This window comes from Ammospiza nelsoni, chromosome 8, assembly GCF_027579445.1.
Source record: "Ammospiza nelsoni isolate bAmmNel1 chromosome 8, bAmmNel1.pri, whole genome shotgun sequence".
NCBI lineage: Eukaryota > Metazoa > Chordata > Aves > Passeriformes > Passerellidae > Ammospiza > Ammospiza nelsoni.
The window spans coordinates 38,949,269-38,972,461 of record NC_080640.1 but is presented as its reverse complement, the minus strand read 5'-3'; the positions used below and the strand labels follow the sequence as shown (position 1 = coordinate 38,972,461).

At 51.6% G+C, this 23,193-nt stretch overlaps 2 protein-coding genes across 3 annotated transcripts in view; one reads left to right on the top strand and one right to left on the bottom strand.

Moving 5' to 3' along the window:
- CDH23 (cadherin related 23) overlaps positions 1-6,966 on the top strand; it is a 204,863-nt gene extending 197,897 nt beyond the window's left edge. Inside the window, 15 exon segments of the mRNA XM_059477689.1 lie at positions 123-317; positions 607-717; positions 978-1,107; positions 1,263-1,526; positions 1,649-1,810; positions 2,317-2,573; positions 2,830-2,927; positions 3,013-3,133; positions 3,288-3,367; positions 3,660-3,700; positions 3,987-4,047; positions 4,948-5,077; positions 5,153-5,275; positions 5,437-5,550; positions 6,640-6,966. Of these exon segments, the coding sequence (XP_059333672.1) occupies positions 123-317; positions 607-717; positions 978-1,107; positions 1,263-1,526; positions 1,649-1,810; positions 2,317-2,573; positions 2,830-2,927; positions 3,013-3,133; positions 3,288-3,367; positions 3,660-3,700; positions 3,987-4,047; positions 4,948-5,077; positions 5,153-5,275; positions 5,437-5,550; positions 6,640-6,966 (2,214 nt within the window).
- Positions 6,967-8,047: 1,081 nt separating this feature from the next.
- On the bottom strand, positions 8,048-22,731 carry LOC132076215 (prosaposin-like). 2 transcript variants are annotated; one of them, XM_059477174.1, is made up of 14 exons: positions 22,591-22,731; positions 18,622-18,746; positions 17,278-17,355; positions 17,066-17,191; positions 16,073-16,270; positions 14,941-15,084; positions 10,819-10,875; positions 10,399-10,506; positions 9,706-9,792; positions 9,443-9,626; positions 9,203-9,372; positions 9,045-9,125; positions 8,816-8,923; positions 8,048-8,694 (listed from the first exon to the last, which is right to left on the bottom strand). In XM_059477174.1, the coding sequence occupies exons 1-14, from the start codon at positions 22,649-22,651 to the stop codon at positions 8,659-8,661; spliced, it is 1,563 nt and encodes a 520-aa protein (XP_059333157.1). In that variant the 5' UTR covers positions 22,652-22,731; the 3' UTR covers positions 8,048-8,658. The 2 variants fall into 2 exon arrangements, with proteins under 2 accessions (XP_059333157.1, XP_059333158.1); XM_059477175.1 differs by having other exon boundaries at positions 17,278-17,352.
- Between the last annotated feature and the right edge of the window lie 462 nt (positions 22,732-23,193).

The following is a 23,193-nucleotide window of genomic DNA, read 5'->3' as shown; positions in this document are numbered from 1 at the left end:
AAGCAATCAGATAGTTATGTTTTCATTCTTTTCTGAGGCCTCTTAGTATCTCAGGAGAAAATCCTGGGCAAAGAGGGTTTTCCAGAAAATGCCATGGTGACAAGCTGTGTGTGTGCACGCAGGAGATCCCCCTGCGATCCAATGTCTACGAAGTCTATGCCACGGACAAAGACGAGGGTCTCAACGGAGTGGTGCTCTACAGCCTGCTGAAGACAGGGGCAGGGAACAAGGACTGGGAGTATTTCACCATCGACTCGGTCAGCGGGCTGATCCAGACGGCCATGCGGCTGGACAGGGAGCAGCAGGCAGTGTACAACGTGAGCCAGCCAGGCCCTGGGGCCGTGGGTCCCTGTGGGGCTGGTGGCATGCACGGGATGTGGTGGGGATGGCATCGTGATGACACGGTTGTGGAGGTGTCACACCTTAGCAGGAACTGGGTGGTTATCAAGAGTCTTAGGGGGGTTGCATCCTGGTGGGCCAGCACCCAATTCCCTGTTAAGTCCCCCCAAAATTCTCCAGCATCCAGCTGTCCTCTCTCTGTCCCTGCCTCAGTGATGTCTCCCAGCCTGGTTTTGCCCAGGACAGCCCTTTTGCCTCTCTCCCCAGCTGATCATCGTGGCCTCCGACCAGGGCCAGCCACCCTACGAGACCATGCAGCCCCTGCAGGTGGAGCTCGATGACATCGATGACAATGAACCCATCTTCCTCAGGCCACCTGTAAGGCACCAGGGCAAAGGGGGTGGGACGCAGGGGATGCAGGGGATGCAGGAGATGCAGGGGATGCAGGGGATGCAGGTGATGCAGGGGATGCAGGGGATGCAGGGAAGGGGATGCCAGTGATCACGTGTGATGGAGCGTGCACACCTGGGCGTCACCATGGTGGGGAGCACCGGTGGGATTTGTCTGCTTTGGTTTAAAACAACCCCAACATTTTATTTAAGTGCTCATGACGTTCCTTTCCCTGGGGTCTCTGGCAGAGGGACAGTCCCCAGTACCAGGCACTCTCTGTCCCCGAGCACTCACCGCCAGGCACCGTGGTGGGGAATGTCACCGGTGCGGTGGATGCGGATGAGGGCTCCAACGCCATCGTCTACTACTTCATAGCAGGTGGGTGTGGAGAGGGCAGCTCTGTGTCCCTCCCTACACACTCCCCTCACTCACCCAGGATTTCCATCCTCTCCTTGCTGCCCCTCTGCCCTGCTAGACGGGCGAGGTGGTGTTTTGGAGAAGAGGACTGACTGGGGATGCCTTTCTGCACCCAGCTGGGAACGAGGAGAGCAACTTCCAGCTGAGCCGGGAGGGGAAGCTGAAGGTCCTGCGGGACCTGGACCGGGAGAAGGAGCCATACCACTCCATCATCGTCAAGGCATCCAGCCAGAGGAACTGGGCTCCTCCCCGGGGCCAGCAAGCAGCCAGGGCCCAGTTCTGGGACCTCAGCGAGGACCTGACCCTGCAGGAGGTGCGGATCTTCCTGGATGACATCAATGACCAGGCCCCCCAGTTCACCAAGTCAGAGTACACGGCGGGTAAGAGGTGCCAGGGGCTGGGGGGCACCTGGAGCCAGAGGTAATCCAGGAAAATCCAGCAGGGTAAAGGGGCAGTGAGAGCCAGCCTGGCCCCAGGTCCCTTTCCCATCTCTCCCTCAAAGGGGTTGCCACCGATGCCAAGGTGGGGTCGGAGCTGATCCGAGTGCTGGCAGTGGACGCCGACGTGGGCAACAACAGCCTGGTCCTGTACCACATCCTGGGCATCCGCTACATCAAGCAGCACTCCAATGACTCCGAGGAGGTGGCCAACATCTTCAGCATTGGTGGGTGCCCAGCCTGCTGCAGGAGCATGGGGCGTTGGGCAGAGGCATCCCTGTGGCCAAAGGCGTCCCTGTGGCTGGGGTCACTGATCCCATGTGACCGTGTTCACAGGGGTCTGAGGATGAGGGAAGAGACGTGGACCTGACTCCATGTTTCTGAAGGCTTGATTTATTATTTTATGATATATATTATATTAAAACTATACTAAAAGAATAGAAGAAAGGATTTCATCAGAAGGCTGGCTAAGAATAGAATAGGAAAGAATGATAACAAAGGCTTTGTCTCGGACAGAGAGTCCGAGCCAGCTGACTGTGATTGGCCATTAATTAGAAACAACCACATGAGACCAATCCCAGATGCACCTGTTGCATTCCACAGCAGCAGATAACCATTGTTTACATTTTGTTCCTGAGGCCTCCCGGCTTCTCAGGAGAAAAAATCCTAAGGAAAGGATTTTCCATAAAAGATGTCTGTGACAATCCCGGGCTTGTCACCGTTCATTCCACAGGAACCCTTGATGGCATCCTGCGAACCTTCGACCTCTTCACTGCCTACAACCCCGGCTACTTTGTGGTGGACATTATGGCCTCTGACCTGGTGGGCCACAACGACACGGCCATCGTGGGGATTTACATCCTGCGGGATGACCAGCGGGTCAAGATCATCATCAATGAGATCCCTGACAGGGTCAGGCAGTTCGAGGAGGAGTTCATCAGCCTGCTCTCCAACATCACCGGCGCCATCGTCAACACGGATGATGTTCAGGTAACCATCCGCCTTGGAGCTTGCTTTGGGGGGTAGATGATCTTCCACATGCTGTTTGGGAGGTCTCCTTCGAGGGAGTCCTGCCTGGATAACCACAAACACCCCTGAGCTCTGAAGGTGATGGAAACATCCCAGGTTGGAGTGTACTGTGGGGGTCCAGATGATGCTTGAGGGTGTCCTGCCACATGAGCACACCTCGAGGATGCTCAGGAGGAGACTCCTGTCCCACCCTGCAGACCTCGCTTTCTCTCTCCAGTTCCACGTTGACAAGAAGGGCCGGGTGAACTTTGCCCAGACGGAGCTGCTGATCCACGTGGTGAACAGGGAGACCAACCGCATCCTGGACGTGGAGCGGTACATCCCCCGTCCCCCCGCCCAGCCTGGCTCCCCGGGCACCCTGCGTCGCGTCAGGGTGCCCATGCAACCCTTCTCTTCCCAGGGTCATTCAGATGATAGACGAGAACAAGGAGCAGCTGAGGAATCTCTTCAGGAACTACAACGTGCTGGACGTGCAGCCTGCCATCACTGCCCGGGCGCCCGACGACCTCTCGGCTCTGCAGGTACGGGTCCAGCTGGGCTGGGAGGGGCTGCTCACAGCCCTCTGGGGGAGGTGTCCCTTCCCACGGGGCCTGCTCAGTGCTGGGGAGCTGTTCCACCCGGATAGCTTGGGGCATGTGGCCCCTGGAGGTTCCCCCACGCCTCTGTCTCTCCTAGATGGCAATCATCGTGCTGGCTGTCCTGCTCTTCCTGGCTGCCATGCTCTTCATCCTCATGAACTGGTACTACCGGACAGTGTGAGTGACCCCTGGGCTCTGCCCAGCCCCTGCCATGTCCCCTTAGACCAGGGGGACCAGCGTGGCTTCTCCTGGGCCTGGAAATGCCAGCAAGCAAAGGAGGGCGTCAGCTTCCTCCAAAATGCATGGTTTTAATGGTGTTAGTACATCTCCCCTCAAAGCTCCCCTGCCTTATTTAACATTTATTATTGATTGCACACCCTGTATGAAGGGTTATTGCAAATCTGTGTGTCCTCCTCCTTTCCAGCATCTTCCTTACTTTCTACCCCAACTGGCTATGTTTCTTTTGCAGGCACAAAAGGAAACTGAAAGCCATCGTGGCTGGCTCCACTGGTGAGCAGTGTTTGGGGTGTCCCAGCTGCATGGCAGAGTGGGGTGTCACAGGGACACATGGGGGACATCATGCCATGTATATCAGAGGTGATCCTGCCCAGCAAGGTGTCATGCTGGGAGGCTTTTCTCAGCATCAAGCTCTGTTTTACTTGCCTCACCCCACCATGTTTCTCACTGCCTTTTTGGTTCCTCTTTATCCCTCCCTGACAAAGAAGTGTCACCCCATGGTTTTGATGCTAAGGCCACCAATGTGCTGCCCTGTAACTCTCTCCCCTGCCTGTTGCAGGGAACAGAGGCTTCATGGACATCATGGACATGCCAAACACCAACAAGTACTCCTTTGATGGGTGAGTGCCACCTCCTGGGGCTGGAGGCTGCTCCCAAGAGAGGCATGCCTGTGTTTTGGAGCCAGGAGGTGGAGACACGATGTCTGCTCCGCCCTGCGTGGTGCATTACTGATCCTGGGACACGCGCTCGCTCTGAGAGCTTCCTAAGCTAAAAAATATTATTATTTCTTCTGTGGCTCCATCTCTGCCAATCCTGGCCAGGTTTGGGGTAAGCAGAGATAATGGGCAGGGTTTGACACACATCTGGATCCAGAGCAGCCAAATTCATACCTGCACAGGGCAGGAGGAGGCAGTGCAGCCTCAGCATCAGGCTCGGGACGGGGTTAGGGATAATGTTAACGTTCAGGAACACATCATTACCAGAATGATTATGTGCAGGTGCTTTTATTGAAGAGCTCTGGGCGTCAGGGGTACAAACCCAAATCTGACCCCGACATGGGTTCGGGATGAACATGTTTTTATATTCTATCATTATATAACTTTCATGTTAATTATTAAACTTATATTGTTCTATTGTCTACATAGATTTCATGCAAGCATAAGCCCCTCGTGGTCCCCCTCAAACTTCTAACATAGTTCCTCACGATTCTTCTTGCAATAATAATAATAATTATTATTAATTAAACAATAATATATTTAACAATATAAATTATAAAAATAACAATATAAATAACAATTAAACAATAATTATATTTAATTACTAAATAATCATCACATCTACCAATTATATCATTTATCACATACTCCTTACGCAGGTGCAATTTCACATGACCTGGCAAACACAAAGCCTAACATTTTCAGAGTCCATTTTTAACATTTTTCCAGGGCCCCACTAAGTCTAGTTTCTTTCTTATTCCCCGAATTTCATGATTTTAAAGCCTTTTACTGTTGATAACGCAGGGCCAACCCGGTGTGGCTGGACCCCTTCTGCAGGAACATGGAGCTGGCGGCGCAGGCGGAGCACGAGGACGACCTGCCGGAGAACCTGAGCGAGATCGCGGACCTGTGGAACAGCCCCGCGCGCACCCACGTGAGACACGGCCCCGCCGTGGGACCCCCCTGTCCCCTCGGTGCCACCCCGCTGAGCCGCCGCGTGTCCCCGCAGGGCACCTTCGGCCGGGAGCCCTCGGCCGCCAAGCCCGAGGATGACCGCTACCTGCGCGCCGCCATCCAGGAGTACGACAACATCGCCAAGCTGGGGCAGATCATGCGGGAGGGACCCATCAAGGTGAGCATTTAGGGCGTCCTGCGCCCAGGAGTCCCCTCTGCACCTTCCAGGTTCTCCGCGCCGCAGGGTGGTGTCGCTCCAAAACGCGCTGGGATGAGGCCAGGCTCCCTCTGAGCAAGGCACCTGCCCTGGATAACGCACAGTCTCTCCCCCCCGGCCAGGGCACGCTCCTGAAGGTGGTGCTGGATGATTACATGCGCCTGAAAAAGCTCTTTGCCCAGCGGATGGTGCATAAGGCCACCGCCAGCCAGGGGGACCGCTCCTCGGTCTCGGAGGTAGAGGGGTGTGCGTGGCTCTGGGGACAGGCTTGCCGTGCCCTCTGGGATGCAGTGTGTCCTCCTGGCCCTGCAGGCTCTGGTCGCTGTCACCAGTGCTGCCCCCGCTCTCTGCTTGGTCAAAACAAGCCAGATAGTGGTTTTCCACTGGTTCCCACGGCTGTTTTTTCACTGGTTTTCCAGGATGCTGGTTCCCCACAGTGGCTGCCTGTGTTTCCTCTGATCAGCACACACCACCTTCTCCGTCGGTCTCTCCGACCCCAGGAGAGGACGCCCCTCTTTGCAGACTGGGCTCTGTCCATCAGCTCCCATTTCTGCCAAGGCTGGCCAAAGCTGTGGGGGATCATCTTCCCTTCCTCCTGCTTCTCTGGTTTTTGCCTCAAAAACACAGGGTTCTGAGGCAAAAATGCTGGGATGGAGAGTGTTGGTGCAGAAGGGCTGGTCTGGGGAGAAGAAACTCCTCCTGTGGCCTTCTACCCTTCATGGGGGTGCAAAAGGAGGGGAGAAGAGAGCAGAGGACAGCAGTGGGGTGGGAGATGTCTTTCAGCCCTTCTGCCCTCCTCTATCCATGCCCCTATTCCCCTTCAGCCCCATCCAGCCTTCCTTCATCTTCTTTTCCTGTCTGCCTCCTGTCCTTCCACTTTCATACAACCTCAGATTCCAACCCAGGTCCAAACTCCTTCTTGGCCACTCTGGGGGCAGCTGGTGCCTGAGCTGGGGCATCTGCCCAGGGATGGAGCAGTGCCTGAGCTGGGGCATCTGCCCAGGGATGGAGCAGTGCCTGAGCTGGGGCATCTGCCCAAGGATGGAGCAGTGCCTGAGCTGGGGCATCTGCCCAGGGATGGAGCAGTGCCTGAGCTGGGGCATCTGCCCAGGGATGGAGCAGTGCCTGAGCTGGGGCATCTGCCCAGGGATGGAGCAGTGCCTGAGCTGGGGCATCTGCCCAGGGATGGAGAGACCCATCTGGAGGTCATCTCCTGGTGATCCCCATCACCGTGCTCTGAGGGTGCTTCACAAGAGGACGGCCCTTCCCTCCGGGAAGCCGGGAGCTGCCCTGGTGATTCTCCCGCCCTCACGGCTCTCTTGCAGCTGATCCAGAAGGAGCTGGAGGACGAGGAGGAGGAGCGCAGCCCCAGCCAGGGCAGCCTGCGCTTCCGGCACAAGCAGCCGGTGGAGCTCAAGGGTCCGGACGGCATCCACGTCGTGCACGGCAGCACGGGCACCCTGCTCGCCTCCGACCTCAACAGCCTGCCTGAGGATGACCAGAAGGTGCTGGGCCGCTCGCTGGAGACTCTGACCGCCGACTGCGGGGGCTACAGCGACCACAACGCGCGCACCGAGTCGGCCAAGTCCACGCCCTTGCACAAGATGCGGGAGGTGATCATGGAGAGCCCTCTGGAGATCACCGAGTTATGACGAGCGCTGCTCTGCTCCTCCAGGCCAGCCGGGGGTGAAGCCCAGAGCAGGGGGCCGTGCTGGGGGCCAGGGCGGTGCTCGGCCCCCTCTCCCCCCGCAGGAGTCCGGGCTGGCCGGTGCGCATCGCTCCTTGGAGAGCTTGGCCCCGGCAGAGGGCTCTCAGGACCGGAATGCTTTTACTCGCCTGTCATTTATCCATGAAACCATTAAATTTTTTTTATTTTTCTTATTAAAAAAAAAAAAAAAGGTTTTTTTTTCTAAAAAAAAAAAAAAGGGGGGAAAAAGAAAAACTAAATGAATCTGATGAGTCCAGACTGGACAGGGGGGAGGAAGGTGCAGTGAGGATGCAGATGATGTGCTGCCACAGCATCCCCGGGCACAGGCTGGGGACAAGCAGCTGTCACACCTCGACCACGAGCATGGGGAGGGCCAGGAAAGCGTGGGGAGAGACCAAATCCTTTTGGCATTAACGTCACCTTTCCAGTAAGGAAAGACCCAAAAAATTAAAAAGAAAAAAAAAAAAACCCAACCCAAAGACATTCCTCCATTTTGCTGGCTTTACCAAAACTTGTTGCAATGTCGAAAAACAGAGAGAGGCTAACTGGGGCTTCTGGATGTCGAGTGCTCGTGCGTGTCTTTTGTTGCCCTTTTCTTTCCCCTTCTCTCTTGCATTTGGGTTTGTTTGTTCGGGGGTTTGTTTCCAGTCGTGACCTTGTGGAGAGTTTCGGGCACGGTCTGTTACGGGACTCAGAAATACACTGTCTATGGCTTTGGGTAACCTGTCTGTCGTCCTTCCTGCCCACATCCATCAGGCCCAAACCCCCTTTGGGAACTGAATTCCCTCTTTTAACTCACCCCTCTATCCATCATCTGCACGGGACGCCGCCCTGGGTGTTGCTGCACCTTGGGTTTTGGGGGAAGCATTAAATGTTCTCCCGCACTCCCACTGCAGCCCCCAGCATGAGGAGGAAGGACACAACCAGCCAGGCTCACGGGAAGAGTTTATTTGTGGTGGGATGCTCCCATGCACGCAGGGAAGAGTTTATTTGTGGTGGGATGCTCCCATGCCCGCAGGGAAGAGTTTGTTTGTGGTGGGATGCTCCCATGCACGCCCAGGATGAGGCAGTGCAGGCATCCCCCCAACATCCCCCCCAGCACCCCACTGCCCTCACCCCCACGGCCGGGGCAGTGCAGGGCTCCCAGCAGGGATGGGGGTGCCACAGGAAATCCCGACACCCAAACTCATTTATTTTATGTTCAGGTGAGGCTGCTGCCAGCCAGCAGTGAGGGGCCAGCATTTGGGCAGCAGAACCCAGCCCAGCCCACGGGGACAGATCCACGTTGCGGGATCTGGGCCGTAAGAGTGGCTCAGGGTGGGATGGAGAGATGGAGAAGGGATCAGGGATGGAGACAGAGGTGGGAATAGAGCTTGGGGATTTTGCAGTGGCCCTGAGAGATGTCAAGGCTGAATCCCTAGTGCTGAAAATATCAACGAGTCCCTTAACCTGTTTTGGAAATCCAAGCCCCAGGAGTGGAAGAGGAAGCGGCCGAGGTTCCCCGCAGCCCCGCCGGCGTGGCGAGGCCGGGTGGCTCCTGCCATTGCCGTCTGTGAGCGCGGGCACGTCCCGGGGAAGGGAGCCGGGGTCCCCAGACACACGGCAGAGCAAGTCCAGCCAGCTGGGGAGAGGGCTCCTAGTTCCACACGTGGCGCCGGCAGTGCGCGACGGCCTGCGGAGGGACGGGGATGGGATGGCAATGGGGTACAGGGACGGTGGCACAGCGCCCTGGGACACGGGGACAGCCAGCACGGCACCCTGGGACACGGGGAGGGGACACAGCTGGCACTTACATTGCACTCCACCGCCGTGGCCATGTTCTTGCACCAGTACTGCGGGCCCCAGACGCAGGGCGCCGAGCCCAGGAGATCCTCCTTGCCTGAGTCACAGGCTCTGATTTTCTGCATTGCGAAGGAAAAGGGTGGGAGGGAGAGGAAGGAAACCCCCATGAGCAGCCTCTGACCCTCTGGGACAAAGGAGGCCCATCTTGGCCCGGGCTGCCCCAGGAGTGAGGACACTTACAGTGCAGACAAAGGTGGGGTCCATCATCTGCACGAAGAGCCGCACGGCCGCCGGCTCGTACTGCAACACCATCGCCTGGCACTGGGGGGGAGAGAGGGGTGAGCCTGGCAGGGGGCTCAGGGAGGTTTTGCTGGCTTGGTCGTGCCCCCTCAGCTCACCTTGCTGGTCAGCGGCATGGGCAGCATGGCACAGCCCTTCTCCAGCACCTCGCCCAGCTCCTCCAGCGTCTCGTTCTTGAGCAGCTCGTTGTCCAAGTAGGTGATGACGATCTGGCAGACGTTGCAGAAGGCACCGGCGCTCACCGCCAGCTGCTCCAGGGATTCAGCCCCTGCAGGACACGGCCGTGAGCACCCAGAGGAGGGCACAGCCCCCTGCCCGGGCTCGGGGCGCCAGCTCACCGTGCCGGGTGTCCCCGAGGCGGGGGCAGCAGCGCATCAGCACGCACACGGCCGCGGGGTCGGTGGCTTGCAGCAGCATGGTCACCACGGCCTTGCCGTAGGAGTTGACGAAGTCCTTGCACTGCCCGATGACGCCGTGGGGCAGCATGTAGCACACCTTCTCCATGTCGTTCACCAGCTGCTCCTGCCGGCACAAGGCAGAAGAGGGGGAGCTCCTCGCTGCCCCTTGGCCCCCTGTGCCAGCCCCCAGTGCTGGGACTCACCTCTGTCACGTTGTTCTCCAGCAGGCTTTCCACTGTCTTCACGGTGAACTGGCACACGTCACACAGCGGAGTGCTCCCCACCCTGTCCTGGGGGGACAAGGGGGTGGGATGCATGCTGAGCCCCCCCAGTGCCACAGACATGTGTCTGAAAAATCCTTTCCTTAGGATTTTTCCTCCTGAGAAGCTGGGAGGCCTCAGGAACAAAATGTAAACATTGATTATCTGCTGCTGAGGAATGCAACAGGTGCATCTGGGATTGGCTCATGTGGTTGTTTCTAATTAATGGCCAATCACAGCCCAGTTGGCTCAGACTCTCTGTCCGACACACAAACCTTTGTTATCATTCCTTCTTTTTCTATTCTTAGGTAGCCTTCTGATGAAATCCTTCCTTCTATTCTTTTAGTATAGTTTTAATGTAATATATATCATAAAATAATAAATTGAGCCTTCAGAAATATGGAGTCAGATCCTCATCTCTTCCCTCATCCTAAGACCCCTGTGAACACGGTCACACCCCAGAGCCACCCTCATCCTGTCCCAACATCATCCCCCACGTAGGGCATTCCCCACGTAAGGCATCCCCCACCTCGGATAAACAGAGGTGCTTGAGGGAATAAAACCCAAAATTAGGTTCCTCCTTTGGAGCGTTTGGATTCCAAGGAGCCCAGCAGCACGGAGGGGGTCCCCACTCACCCCCAGCAGGCTCAGGAGCTGCATCACCCTCTCGGTGAGCAGCGTGTGGAGGGGCAGTGCCGAGCTGGAGGCGCAGAGTCCCAGCTGGCCACACAGCTCCGACGGGTCCTGGGGAGGGAGAGAGAGAGACGTCCCAAATCAGGGGGGCTTTGGCCCCTGGGAAGGGAATTTCAGCACATCAGGGCATGGATCTCACCTACCTCAGCCTGCTGCCGGTGGAGCGGCCGGAAAATGGCAAGAAAAAACGAAAACAAAATGCAGTTGCAAGGCAGAGAGAAGGGAGAAAAAAATTAATATTTTGTATGAATATTAAGCGGTGAGTTTAACAAAAAAAAAAGGGATAATTTGCTGATGATGGTTGCCGGGTAGCAGCTGGCACCCAGAGACCCCTGGCACTGCGGGGAGCCCTCAGCCTCTTACCAGGTGGTGCAGGAGCTGGGCAGCCGTGTCCGCGTACTCGGCCAGGGAGCGCTGGCACTGCGGGAGGAGGCACGTGTTCCTTATATATTCCTCATATATTAATATACACATTCTTAATATATAAACTGCATGTATTTTATGTTAAAAATATATAAATTTATATAGTAATAAGATATACTTATATATTATTACATATACTATATTTATATTTTATATAGAATATATTTATAAATATAATATGTATATATAATATATGTATTATATATTTTTATATATTCTTATATGTATAAGAATACTCATATATATAAGAATATTATATATATTCTTTATATATTCTTAATAAAGAATATATATTTTTATATATTCTTAATAAAGCGTGATTTTAAGGTATCAACTGTATTAACTATATACATAGCTATATATATATATAATATGTAGAATAAAATAAATTTTCTCCGAGAAGAAAAAAGGTTTTTGTTCTGCGCGTTCTTTACATATTCTTAATAAAGTTTATATATTCTTAATATATAAACGTTATAAATTTTTTCTATTTATTTATATATATTCATATATATACAAATATTCTCATGTATATAAAATAATATTAAATATATAAGAATATATATTCTTACATATTCTTAACAAAGAATAGATATTTTTATACATTCTATAATAAAGCATGATTTTAAGTTTTCAACTGTATTAACTACATATATAGCATGCAGAATAAGAAATACTTTTTTCCAAGAAGAAAAAAGTTTTTATTCTGCATGTTCTTTATATACAGTTAATAAAATTTATATAGTCTTAATGTATAAAATTTATATATTTTACACGTATATATATATTTATATATATTTTTATATATATATATTCTTATACATATAAGAATATTCTTATATAGTATATATATTAGGTTTATAATGTATATCTATATTCTTATATATATTATATATATTATATTATATATAAAAATATTCTTATATATATAAGAGTATTCTATATAATAATATATATTCTTAATATATTCTTAATAAATAATATATATTTTTATATACCCTATAATAAACCGTGATTTTAAGTTAATAATTATATTAACTATATATAAAACTATATATATAACAGGCAGAATAAAATGCACTTTTTTTTTTCCAAGAAGAAAGAAGTTTTTTATTCTGCATGTTCTTTATATAGCCTTAATAAAGTTTTTATATACTTAATATATAAACTTTATATATTTATATAGATATATATAAATATATATATTTATATATATTCTTATATATAAGAATATTCTTATATATCTAAGAATATTATATATATAAGAATATATAACTTTATATATTCTTAATAAAGAATATACATTTTTATATATTCTAAATAAAGCATGAATTTGTTATGAACTGTATTAACTATATACATAACTATATATATATATATATAACATGCAGAATAAAAAACTTTTTTTCCAAGAAGAAAAGTTTTTTATTCTACATGTTCTTTACATATTCTTAATAGAGTTTATATATTCTTAATATATAAACTTTAGATATTTTTCTTTTTATTTATATATATTCATATATATATACAAATATTCTTATGTATATAAAATAATATTTATATATAAGTATATATATTCCTACATATTCTTAATAAAGAATATATATTTTTATATATTCTATAATAAAGCATGATTTTAAGTCATTAACTGTATTAACTACATGTATAATATGAAGAATAAGAAACACTTTTTTCTAAGAAGAAAAAAGGTTTTATTCTTCATGTTCTTTATATATTGTTAATAAAGTTTATATAGTCTTTATATATAAACTTTATATATTTGACATATATATAAATATATTTGTATCTTTTTATTTATATTCTTATACATATAAGAATATTCTTAGATATTATATATATATAATATATTCCTATATATTTTTATATATATTCTATATATTCTATATATTTTTATATATATTCTTATATATTTGTGTAAGAATATTCTTATATAAAAGAATATATATCTTTGTATATTTTTAATATATAAACTTTATATCTTATATATATAAATATATAAATATATTTTTTATATTTATATGTTTATATATAAATGTTTACATATTTATATGTCTTACATATAGTAATATTCTCATATGTATAAGAATTTTATATATATAAGAATATATATTCTTGATGTATTCTTAATAAAGAATATATATTTTCATTTATTCTTAATAAAGCGTTAAGTTATCAACTGTATTAACTACATATATAACAATATATGTAAACCTATTGAACAAAAAACTTTTTTTTCAAGTTTTTTATTCTGCATGTCCTTTATATATTCTTGATAAAGTTTATATATTCTTAATATATAAACTATATATATATATATATGTTCTTATCTATATAATAATATTATTATATATATAAGAATATATATTCTTTACATATTCTTAATAAAGAATACATATATATTCATATATTGATATATAAATGTATATATTGATATATATAAATATATATTATAAAGATTATATATAAGGAATATATATATTTTTATATTTTCATATATTCTTAATAAAATGTGATTTTAACTTATTACCTGTAATAACTACATATAAAACTATATATCTATAACATGAAGAATAAAAAACTTTTCTTTTTCCAACAAGAGCAAAGTTTTTTGTTCTGCGTGTTTTCCAGCTTATATATTCTTAACAAAGCATCATCTTGAGTCAGTAACTACATCACAATAACTTATTATATTCATTGGTGCAAAGCCAATATAGTTGGTAACAGTTTTACAGAAATTTAATAAGGCCACGTATACACATCTAGTTATGCACGTAGTCTAGGTTATAAAAATTTTCATGCTTTTTATCTAATCTGCTTCTGTGCTGACGGCCTTGTCTTCTTCCTTGCTGTGGATGCTTGAAAATCACCATTGTTGTTTTTTCCACTGGCTCAGCTTTGCTTGCAGCCCAGCTGTCAGCCCCTCCTTAGGACAGGGCATGGAGCAGCCTGGCAGAGCGGGATGTGGCCGTGCCCACGGTGCCCAGGCCCTGTGTCATTCCCTGCCTGGCTCACCTGCCGTGTCCTCCCGGCCCAATCCCGGTGTCATTCCCTGCCTGGCTCACCTGCCGTGCCCTCCCAGCCCAATCCCGGTGTCATTCCTAGCTGGCACTCACCTGCCGTGCCCTCCCGGCCCAATCCCGGTGTCATTCCCTGCCTGGCTCACCTGCCGTGCCCACGGTGCCCAATCCCGGTGTCATTCCCTGCTGGGCTCACCTGCCGTGCCCACGGTGCCCAACCCCGGTGTCATTCCCTGCCTGGCTCACCTGCCGTGCCCACGGTGCCCAATCCCAGTGTCATTCCCTGCTGGGCTCACCTGCCGTGCCCAATCCCGGCCCAATCCCAGTGTCATTCCCTGCTGGGCTCACCTGCCGTGCCCACGGTGCCCTCCCAGCCCAATCCTGCTGTCATTCCCTGCCTGGCTCACCTGCCGTGCCCACAGTGCCCAATCCCGGTGTCATTCCCAGCTGGCACTCACCTGCCGTGCCCTCCCGGCCCAATCCCGGTGTCATTCCCTGCTGGGCTCACCTGCCGTGCCCTCCCGGCCCAATCCCGGTGTCATTCCCTGCTGGGCTCACCTGCCGTGCCCACGGTGCCCAATCCCAGTGTCATTCCCTGCTGGGCTCACCTGCCGTGCCCACGGTGCCCAACCCCGGTGTCATTCCCAGCTGGCACTCACCTGCCGTGCCCACGGTGCCCTCCGAGCCCAATCCCGGTGTCATTCCCTGCCGGGCTCACCTGCTGTGCCCACGGTGCCCCATTCTGGTGTCATTCCCTGCCTGGCTCACCTGCCGTGCCCTCCCGGCCCAATCCTGCTGTCATTCCCTGCCTGGCTCACCTGCCGTGCCCACGGTGCCCAATCCCGGTGTCATTCCTAGCTGGCACTCACCTGCCGTGCCCACGGTGCCCAATCCCGGTGTCATTCCCTGCTGGGCTCACCTGCCGTGCCCACGGTGCCCTCCCAGCCCAATCCCGGTGTCATTCCCTGCCGTGCCCACGGTGCCCTCCCGGCCCAATCCCGGTGTCATTCCCTGCCGGGCTCACCTGCAGTGCCAGGACGGGTGGCAGGGCCTGGCACGCCCGCTTGGCGTGTGCCACCAGCGCCCAGCTGAAGGCAGAGTCGGTGCCCAGCGCCTCCCGCACGGCCCTGGCCAGCTGCAGGCAGTCCCCGCACGCCGCCTCCGTCTCCTGCGGGGTGACAAGCACAGGGACGCCTTGATGAGGAGTGACAAATCTCTCCTTTGTCCCCTCAAGAAGGAAAGAAGCCCAGAAGTTTCTCTCTTCAATCGGGTAAAAAGCCACCTCATAGGACCTGGGGGACGTCACCTCAAACTTAAGGAGAGCCAATTGGACAGGAGCCAAAAAATCCCACCTGGGCAATTTGCTAGAAAAAGAAGAGAGCAAAGAAACTAATGGCTTTTGTGAGGTGTTTTACCAGGAGCGAGAACCTCTCATACCTGGCTCCGTTTTTCTCTGTAAGGAGTTTGTTATTTCGCCTTTTATTAAAACGTTTTTGTTTCCAGACAGGTTTTAATAAAAGGCGAAATAACAAACTCCTTACCGAGAAAATTCAGCCACCCTGCTGATTTAAGCCTCCAAAGGCAGCTGAGTTACCTTGGGTGTGAAACAGATCTCCAAGAGCTTGTGAGACCTGGCTTGAGGAGGCAACTATCACTGTACCCCACGAAATAAAACCAATCCCCCCACGCCCAACCTGCATTTGCAGGGCTGGCATTTAAACGCTGGCTGCAATTTGGGGCAGCACTCTGACCAGCACCTCTCATTTCCCTCCTACATCCTGAAATATCCCCCCAAACTGGCAACAGTGCCGGCCAGAATCATTTCAGCTCTGCAGAAATTTCAGGGGCTTTCTCTAATTGTTGTTTTAGGGGCTTTTCTCTAATTGTTTTTTTTAGGGGCTTTCTCTAATTGTTGTTAAGTAGGTGATACTTGAAAGGGGATTCTCATCCCTGAGCAGTGTTAGAATGCTGGCACAAAGCGTCCAGAGAGGCTGTGGCCGCACCATTCCTGGAAGTGTCCAAGGCCAGCTTGGAGCAGCCTGGACACGTTCCCTGCCCTTGGCAGGGGTTTGGGATGAGATGATCTGCAAGGTCTCTTCCCACCCAAACCATTCCACGGTCCCACGACCAGCCCCAGCCCTGCCTGCGCGCGGTACCTGGGCCTCGCCGTGCGGCAGGTCCTGGGGATGGAGCAGCAGGGGCACGTTGGCCATGAAGGGAGCAACGAGGTCAGCAAAGTCCTGGCTGGGGCCCGTGGCAGCTGCCGGGGGCTGCTGGAACCTCGGGGTGCCCGTGGTGGCTCTGTCCCGGCGCTGGCACAGCCGGATGGTCCCACACACCACCTTGGGCTCCGACTGCGGAGCAGAGGGTGGGATGGGATGGGGCTTGAGCGGCACCTTCTCCATCACACCCAGCCCCCCCGCACCATCCAGCATCATTTCCTGTGGGAATCCACAGAATCACAGGGTTTTGGGAAAGCCGCAGAGCTGTGATTGGAGCTAAGCGGTGGCCATGAGATTGGTCAGCAGAAAAATTATTTAAACTGTAGAAAAGCACAAATGGAACAATGGTCTGTGTATTAACGCTTGTCTAGAATAACTCTCTAAGCTACAGAAAAGTTGATCTAGCAAGATATTAGGAAGTCCTAAGCTTAATAATGGAGCCCTGTGCGTTGTGTTTGAAGGCTCACAAGCAGGTATTGTATTTGAAATAAGCAAGCATTGCTTAACCAAAGATTCATGTGCTTATGGTGGTTGGATAGAACTACTGTCAATATAGAATATATACTATACAGATATAAATACAGATATAAATGTGCTTTTGCTTTGTGTGATTGGTCTAAAAACTTTTAAAGTGAGTTGTAACATTAAGTTCTTGGTCTGCTGCCTGGGATGTGAGCTGGTGGCATCTTCCCATTGTCATAACCATGTGATGAGGCTGATGCTGGAAAATCAAACAGCTCAAGGCATGCTCCACAGCAGCCCCATCCCGTTTGTGAGTTGTACACAGCCCCGACCGACGATAATTTCCCTCTCCATCTCGTGCTTCAGATGGTTTGTCCCAGCCCCCAGGAGCATCCTTTGCTCTGCAAGCCCCCAGGACATCCCAAAGTGTGGAAAAACCCAAACCTGGGGCTCCCCCTGCCCTACCAGCACTTGCTTGCCCAGCTGGACAAGGACGAGGATGCCCGTGTCCACCATCCTCTTGCACTTGACAGACCAGTCCTGGAAGGGCAGGTACTGGCATCTCTTATCCAAGAACAGCCTCAGCTTCTCCTGGGACACAAAGAGAGAGGTCAGGGCCTCAGTGGGGTTGGAGGGGAGGAGCACCAGCCCCACTGTCCCTTCCCACTGAGACCCACCTCCGTGCGGTTGTCCTGCAGGATCTTGCCCACCACAGACACTGCCACCTGGCACAGGTGACAGGGGATCCCCTTCTGCTGAGAGAGAGGGGACACGTCAGGACGCTGCCACAGCACCCAAACCCTCTCCAGATCCCAATCCTCCACCCCAAAACCACCCCGGGGCACCCACTGGCTTCTGCCATTTGCTCTGCAGACACATGTAGCCACATTTCTTTTCACAGGAAAAAGCAAGGCACAATTCTTCCCAAGAATATCTCTGGGTTTCACGTTTTTCTGAACATCAGAGAAAGGGAAAACACAATTCTAACCATTTGCTGTGCCTGTGTTTGTGTAAAAGGAGAATGCAATATGGAGATTTTTTTTGGTCAAAGTGATGGTGTTTTGGTTCCTTGGCACGTCAGGGCCAAGTGTGCGTGTTGGGACTGTTGGATGACAGTCACGAGATTCAGTGCAGTGTGTGCAGGGCTGAGTGCTTAACAGATTCAGTTTTAGATGTATAGAATAATACAGTATAATAGAATAATTAATGTATAGAGTAGTGTAGTATAGAATAATACAGTATAATAAAATGTAGATGTATAGAATAATATAGTAGAATAATTAATGTATAGTGTAGTATAGAATAGTATAGTATAATAAAATGTAGATGTATAGAATAATACAGTATAATAAAGTAATGTATAAAGTAGTGTCGTATAGAATAATATAGTGTAATAAAATGTAGATGTATAGAATAATATAGTATAATAAAATAATGTATAGAGTAGTATCGTATAGAATAATATAGTATAATAAAATGTAGATGTATAGAATAATACAGTATAATAAATCAGTCTTCTGCTCTCCATGGAGTCAGATGCATCATTCCCTCCCCTGGTCGGGGCCATCACAGCACTGCTGTAGACAAGCATGCTGGGGTGGGCAGGCGGTTATTCTCTTTCCTTCTCCGTGTTTGGGGCAGATGCAAACAGCCCTCCACATCCCCTGCTCCCAGCCCTGGTCCCACACATGCCCCGTTCCCATCCCGGTTACCCCCAGTGCCCGGTCCCACACATCCCCTGCTCCCAGCCCTGGTCCCACACATCCCCTGCTCCCAGCCCTGGTCCCACACATGCCCCGTTCCCATCCCGGTTACCCCCAGAGCCCGGTCCCACACATCCCCTGCTCCCAGCCCTGGTCCCACACATCCCCTGCTCCCAGCCCTGGTCCCACACATGCCCCGTTCCCATCCCGGTTACCCCCAGTGCCCGGTCCCACACATCCCCTGCTCCCAGCCCTGGTCCCACACATCCCCTGCTCCCAGCCCTGGTCCCACACATGCCCCGTTCCCATCCCGGTTACCCCCAGAGCCCGGTCCCACGCCGTGAGCCGGCACAGCTCCAGCGCCCCGCACTTGGCCGCGGTGGCCGCGTCCCGGCACCAATCCTCCGGCCGCTCGCTGCACTCGTGGAGGGGGCTGGCCCCGGCTGTGGAGGGGGAGAGAGCACTGTCAGCCCTCAGGGCACCCCCAACGAGTGATGCTCGGAGCGGGGAAGGGGGTTTAATTTATACATGATTTTTTAAGGTCGGTTGTTCCAGTGTTAAAGATTGCAATGCAAGATGTTTTCCATTACCATCTGTATGGCAGATTACCTTTGTCAAGTGGGCAGTTTGCCTTATCTCTCTCTTTGAGTGACCACAATCACACCTCCCTGGGAGGGGACATTGCTGATAACAGACTATTGAATGTCACTGCATGGCTGATAAGAACTATAACATCCCATTGGGAGATGCTCTGCCCAGGGGGAGGAGCCAAGCATTACTACCCAGATATAATCCAGAGGGAGGAGCCAAGCATTGCTGCCCAGATATAATCCAGGGGGAGGAGCCAAGCATTGCTACCCAGATATAATCCAGAGGGAGGAGCCAAGCATTGCTACCCAGATATAATCCAGAGGGAGGAGCCAAGCATTGCTACCCAGATATAATCCAGGGGGAGGAGCCAAGCATTGCTACCCAGATATAATCCAGAGGGAGGAGCCAAGCATTGCTACCCAGATATAATCCAGGGGGAGGAGCCAAGCATTGCTACCCAGATATAATCCAGGGGGAGGAGCCAAGCATTGCTACCCAGATATAATCCAGAGGGAGGAGCCAAGCATTGCTACCCAGATATAATCCAGAGGTTTTGAGACACCAGCACGGCTTTCTCCACGGGATTCCCCAGATGAACAGCAGCTGCCTCTCCTTCCACTGGATCTTCAGAGGAAGAATACATCCTTCTCTACAGGATCCCTGCTCCAGCAGAACCACCCCTGACACTGCAGGAGGGCTGAGCCACATTTCCAATGGGACTGCCACCAACACCCTGACCCACAGGGTGTCAGGTTGGGTTCTGGCTCTTTCAGTGTTGTTCTGCATTGTTTATTTTATCCTTTTTTTTTTCCTTGCCTATTAAAGAACTGTTATTTCCTGCTCCCATATTTTTGCCTGAGAGCCCCTTAATTTAAAATTCATAGCAATTGGGAGGGCTGGGGAGGGTTTACATTCTCCATTTCAGGGGAGGCTCCTGCCTTCCTTAGCACACTCCTGTCTTTCCAAACCAAGACAGCCAGGCTGCCAGCTTTTCCAATGGGATGTCAGGGTCAGAAGCAAAGGGAATTTGGGGCTCATCCTCAGCCTCTCAGCACCCTCTGACACGCTGCAGAGGCGGCTGCTGATAAAAGCAGCAATAAATCTTGCAAAACGGGCAAACCCGGGGCGCCGGCGCTCAGCCCCGCACGGCAGCCCGATAGTCACGCCACGGCTCCCGGCAACGATTGAGCAACCCCACTTTTGGTGGGGTTCCTTTGGTTTGATTTCCTCCCCACGACAGCATTTTCTGCTGGCTGTAAATGCTCGGCGTGGCGCAAGAGCAGCGCTCTAATTGTCACCTTGGTGTGTCAGGGCTCATCCTGCACAGGGCGAGGGTTTGTTTGCACCGGGAACTGTGCCCACCCAGGATGCAGCTGGGGAGAAGGCACAAGCCAAGCCCTTCACAGCCTTGCCTTGGCCAGGAGCTGCTCCGGGAATTTGGGGGCAGAGGGACAGACAGACAGACCCTGCTTGCAGAGCTTTAAGCAAAGCACAACCCTCCCTGCTCCAAGCATTTGCATCCAGCTTTTATCCCCCAGCCCTGTCTGCGATTTTGCACAGCAGGAATAAAGCCAAAGGCAGAAGCTGCTCCTTCCACCCAACCCTGGTTTCTCCCCAAAAGCCACTTTCCCTGCATGCTGGATTTTGGCAATGCCTCCAGCTCATCCATGAAACTGCAGCGTGAGGTGCCCACCCTGCAAAGTCCCGGGGCTGGGGCTTGTGGGGAGAGGAGTCCAAGCCCCACACACCATTCCCACTGCCCCAGAAGCTGTTTCAGCCCCGATTTCCCCATCGGGGCAGGCGGCCCCCGGGGCAGGGCGAGTCCCCCCGGGTTCCCAGGCTTCCCACACACCCGTGCCGCGCTCGCCCCATCAGCTCAGAGGGATATATTTATGTTTTTCAGCCCAGCATCAGGGCAAACAGGAATGGCAAGTCAGCGGAGGCATTAAGGGGCAGCACCAAAACCAAGGAGGCGAGAGACACAGCAACCCCACAGCTTTTTTCTGAGCTGGTCCTCCCTCAGCATCTCTCATGGAACTGTGTTGGAGCCCGGAGCCCGCAGTGAGGTCGGGAGGGTCTAAAAGACACGAGTGGTTTGGTCCTGCACTTTCCTGGCTCGCAGAGACCCTCAGCTCAGCACTCACTGCTCACCCTGCTCGAGCTGAAGGTCAAGCAGCAAGTTCTGGGCCACAAAGTAATTAGGGCTAATCATAACACCCAGCAGCTGAGAGCAGGGGGAGCTTCCCCGGGTGGAAAGCACTGCCACGGGGCAAGCAACCGGGGCAGCAGGTGTCCCGTGAGCTCTCCTACACGTCCCAAAGCCCTGCTGGAGCCTCCTCATGCTGCCAGGCACACGGGCACAGTGTTATTAAATGATGCCATTTTGGGCAAAAGAGCAAGGCAGGGATGCTCCAGTTCCAGGTCAGCCACAAGTGCCCTATCGCTGCCTGCCCGGCCCGGGGGATGGAGTGGGCTTTGCTCAGGGGGGATCCAGCTCCGAGCCCCGGCTGTGGCAGGGCTGTGCCGGCATTCCTGGGAGCCCCGGAGCGCCCCGGCCGAGCCGGCAGAGCCTGGCGAGCCGGTTGTGATGTAAACGCCGGGGGTGGGTGGCAGCGTGGGCCCCGGCGCCCCAATTCCCGGCCTGGCGCACGCCCCTGTTGCACCAAGAGCCATAAATTCGCTTTTCCCATCTGGCAAACCCCTCTGTCTCTCCGAGGCTCGCAGGTCCCCGGTGCCGCGGTGCCCTCTGCGCCGAGCCCCGGCGGCTCCCGGGCGGGCGGCACCGCAGGGCTCGGACGTGCCGGGCGCAGGTGAACTTTCCTGCTCTGCCTGTTGCCGGCTGGAACAGCCAGACACGTCCCCCCCGGCCGGGTCATGTGTGTGCACCCACAAACCTGGGCACGTCACACTGGGGGAGCCCAGTGAGCCAAGCCTGGCGTAACCGGGGCGCAAGGGGGTTTGCTTGCCACAGCAGGGCTCACCAATTCCGGGGAGATTCCCGCAGGAAGCAGCGATCTGCCCTCAAGCAAGGAGCAGGGGTTGGGAGCAGGCCTTCCCCAGCTTGGGCAGGGGATGGATGACTAAGGACGGCAGCAGAGGTTCGCCTGCAGGAGGGTTCGCTCACAGACACCCAAGTGCCGACGCTGGGAGGGCTCCTGAGGTGAGCAGAGAATATCACCCCATCGCCCTTCCCAAAGCTCAGCAAGCCAACAACCGCTGTTGCCATCTGCCAGCAGAGCCGGCTTCCTGCCTCCTGCATCTCCTGTGAGGACCCTCAGGACAAGGGCAGCTCCATGGTCACACTGCTGTGACAGCCAAGTGGCTTCCCCAGCTGACACAGCGGCAGCCAGGCCCCAAAACAAGGGCATAGAGAGAGCAGCCCCTCTCTCTCCCCACTCTGTCACAGCTTCCCTCCTTCCACATCCCAGCACACCACCAGCGGTGCCTGAATCCCAAGGAAGGCAGGGAACGAACGCCTTTTGCCCTGAGATCACCCTCAAAGGCAGAAGTTCCAGCTCTCACCTCCAGGTGGGCAGCACAGGCAGCGGTGCCACCTTCCCCAGCGCTCCTCTGCCCAACTCCAGCACCAGAGGAAGCACATTATGGAGCTTAGACACCAAAGCTGGGAGCAGTTTTGGGATTCAGCGGGGTTTTCTGGGCTGTCCTCATCCTACCTACCTCCAGGCCTGGCCTTACCTTGGTAGGAGCCCAGGCACAGAGAAAGGATCAGCACCAAGCCACTCCATTTGCTCTCCATGCCGTTCCTAAGAGTCCTCAGTGGCTGGTTCCTCTCCTGTGCTGCTCCCAGACTGAGGAATCTTGGATGGGCTGGGAGAAGCAGTGAGAATCCACACCTACGCAGGGCAATTACCACACCCCTCACTTTATGCCTTGATTATAAAATCATCACCAGGGAGGCAGGGAGGGAGGGACCAGAGGCAGGCAGGTACTCCCAGCAGGTCAGAAGCAGCTGCTCGGCGCTAACCTGGCTGCAGAGGGTGGGCACACACAGGGAGAACTGCCCCGGGGCCACGTGACAGCACCTTTGAATGACACTTTTATGTTTCATTTCTCTGCCTTTGACTGACATTTTTACATTTTATTTGGAGCCGAGCAGGGAATGAGGACACAGGGGAAGCCACATTGAGTGCGAGTCAGCAGGCAAGGCCGGTATCAAGAGTCCCTCTGCAAGGCAGGATTGCAACACGGGGCTCTTGCCTCACACCAGGCGTTGTGTTTGTCCAGGGAAAGGAGGCAGCAATCCCAGGCAAGCCTCTTCCACCTGCAGAACAAAGGCTT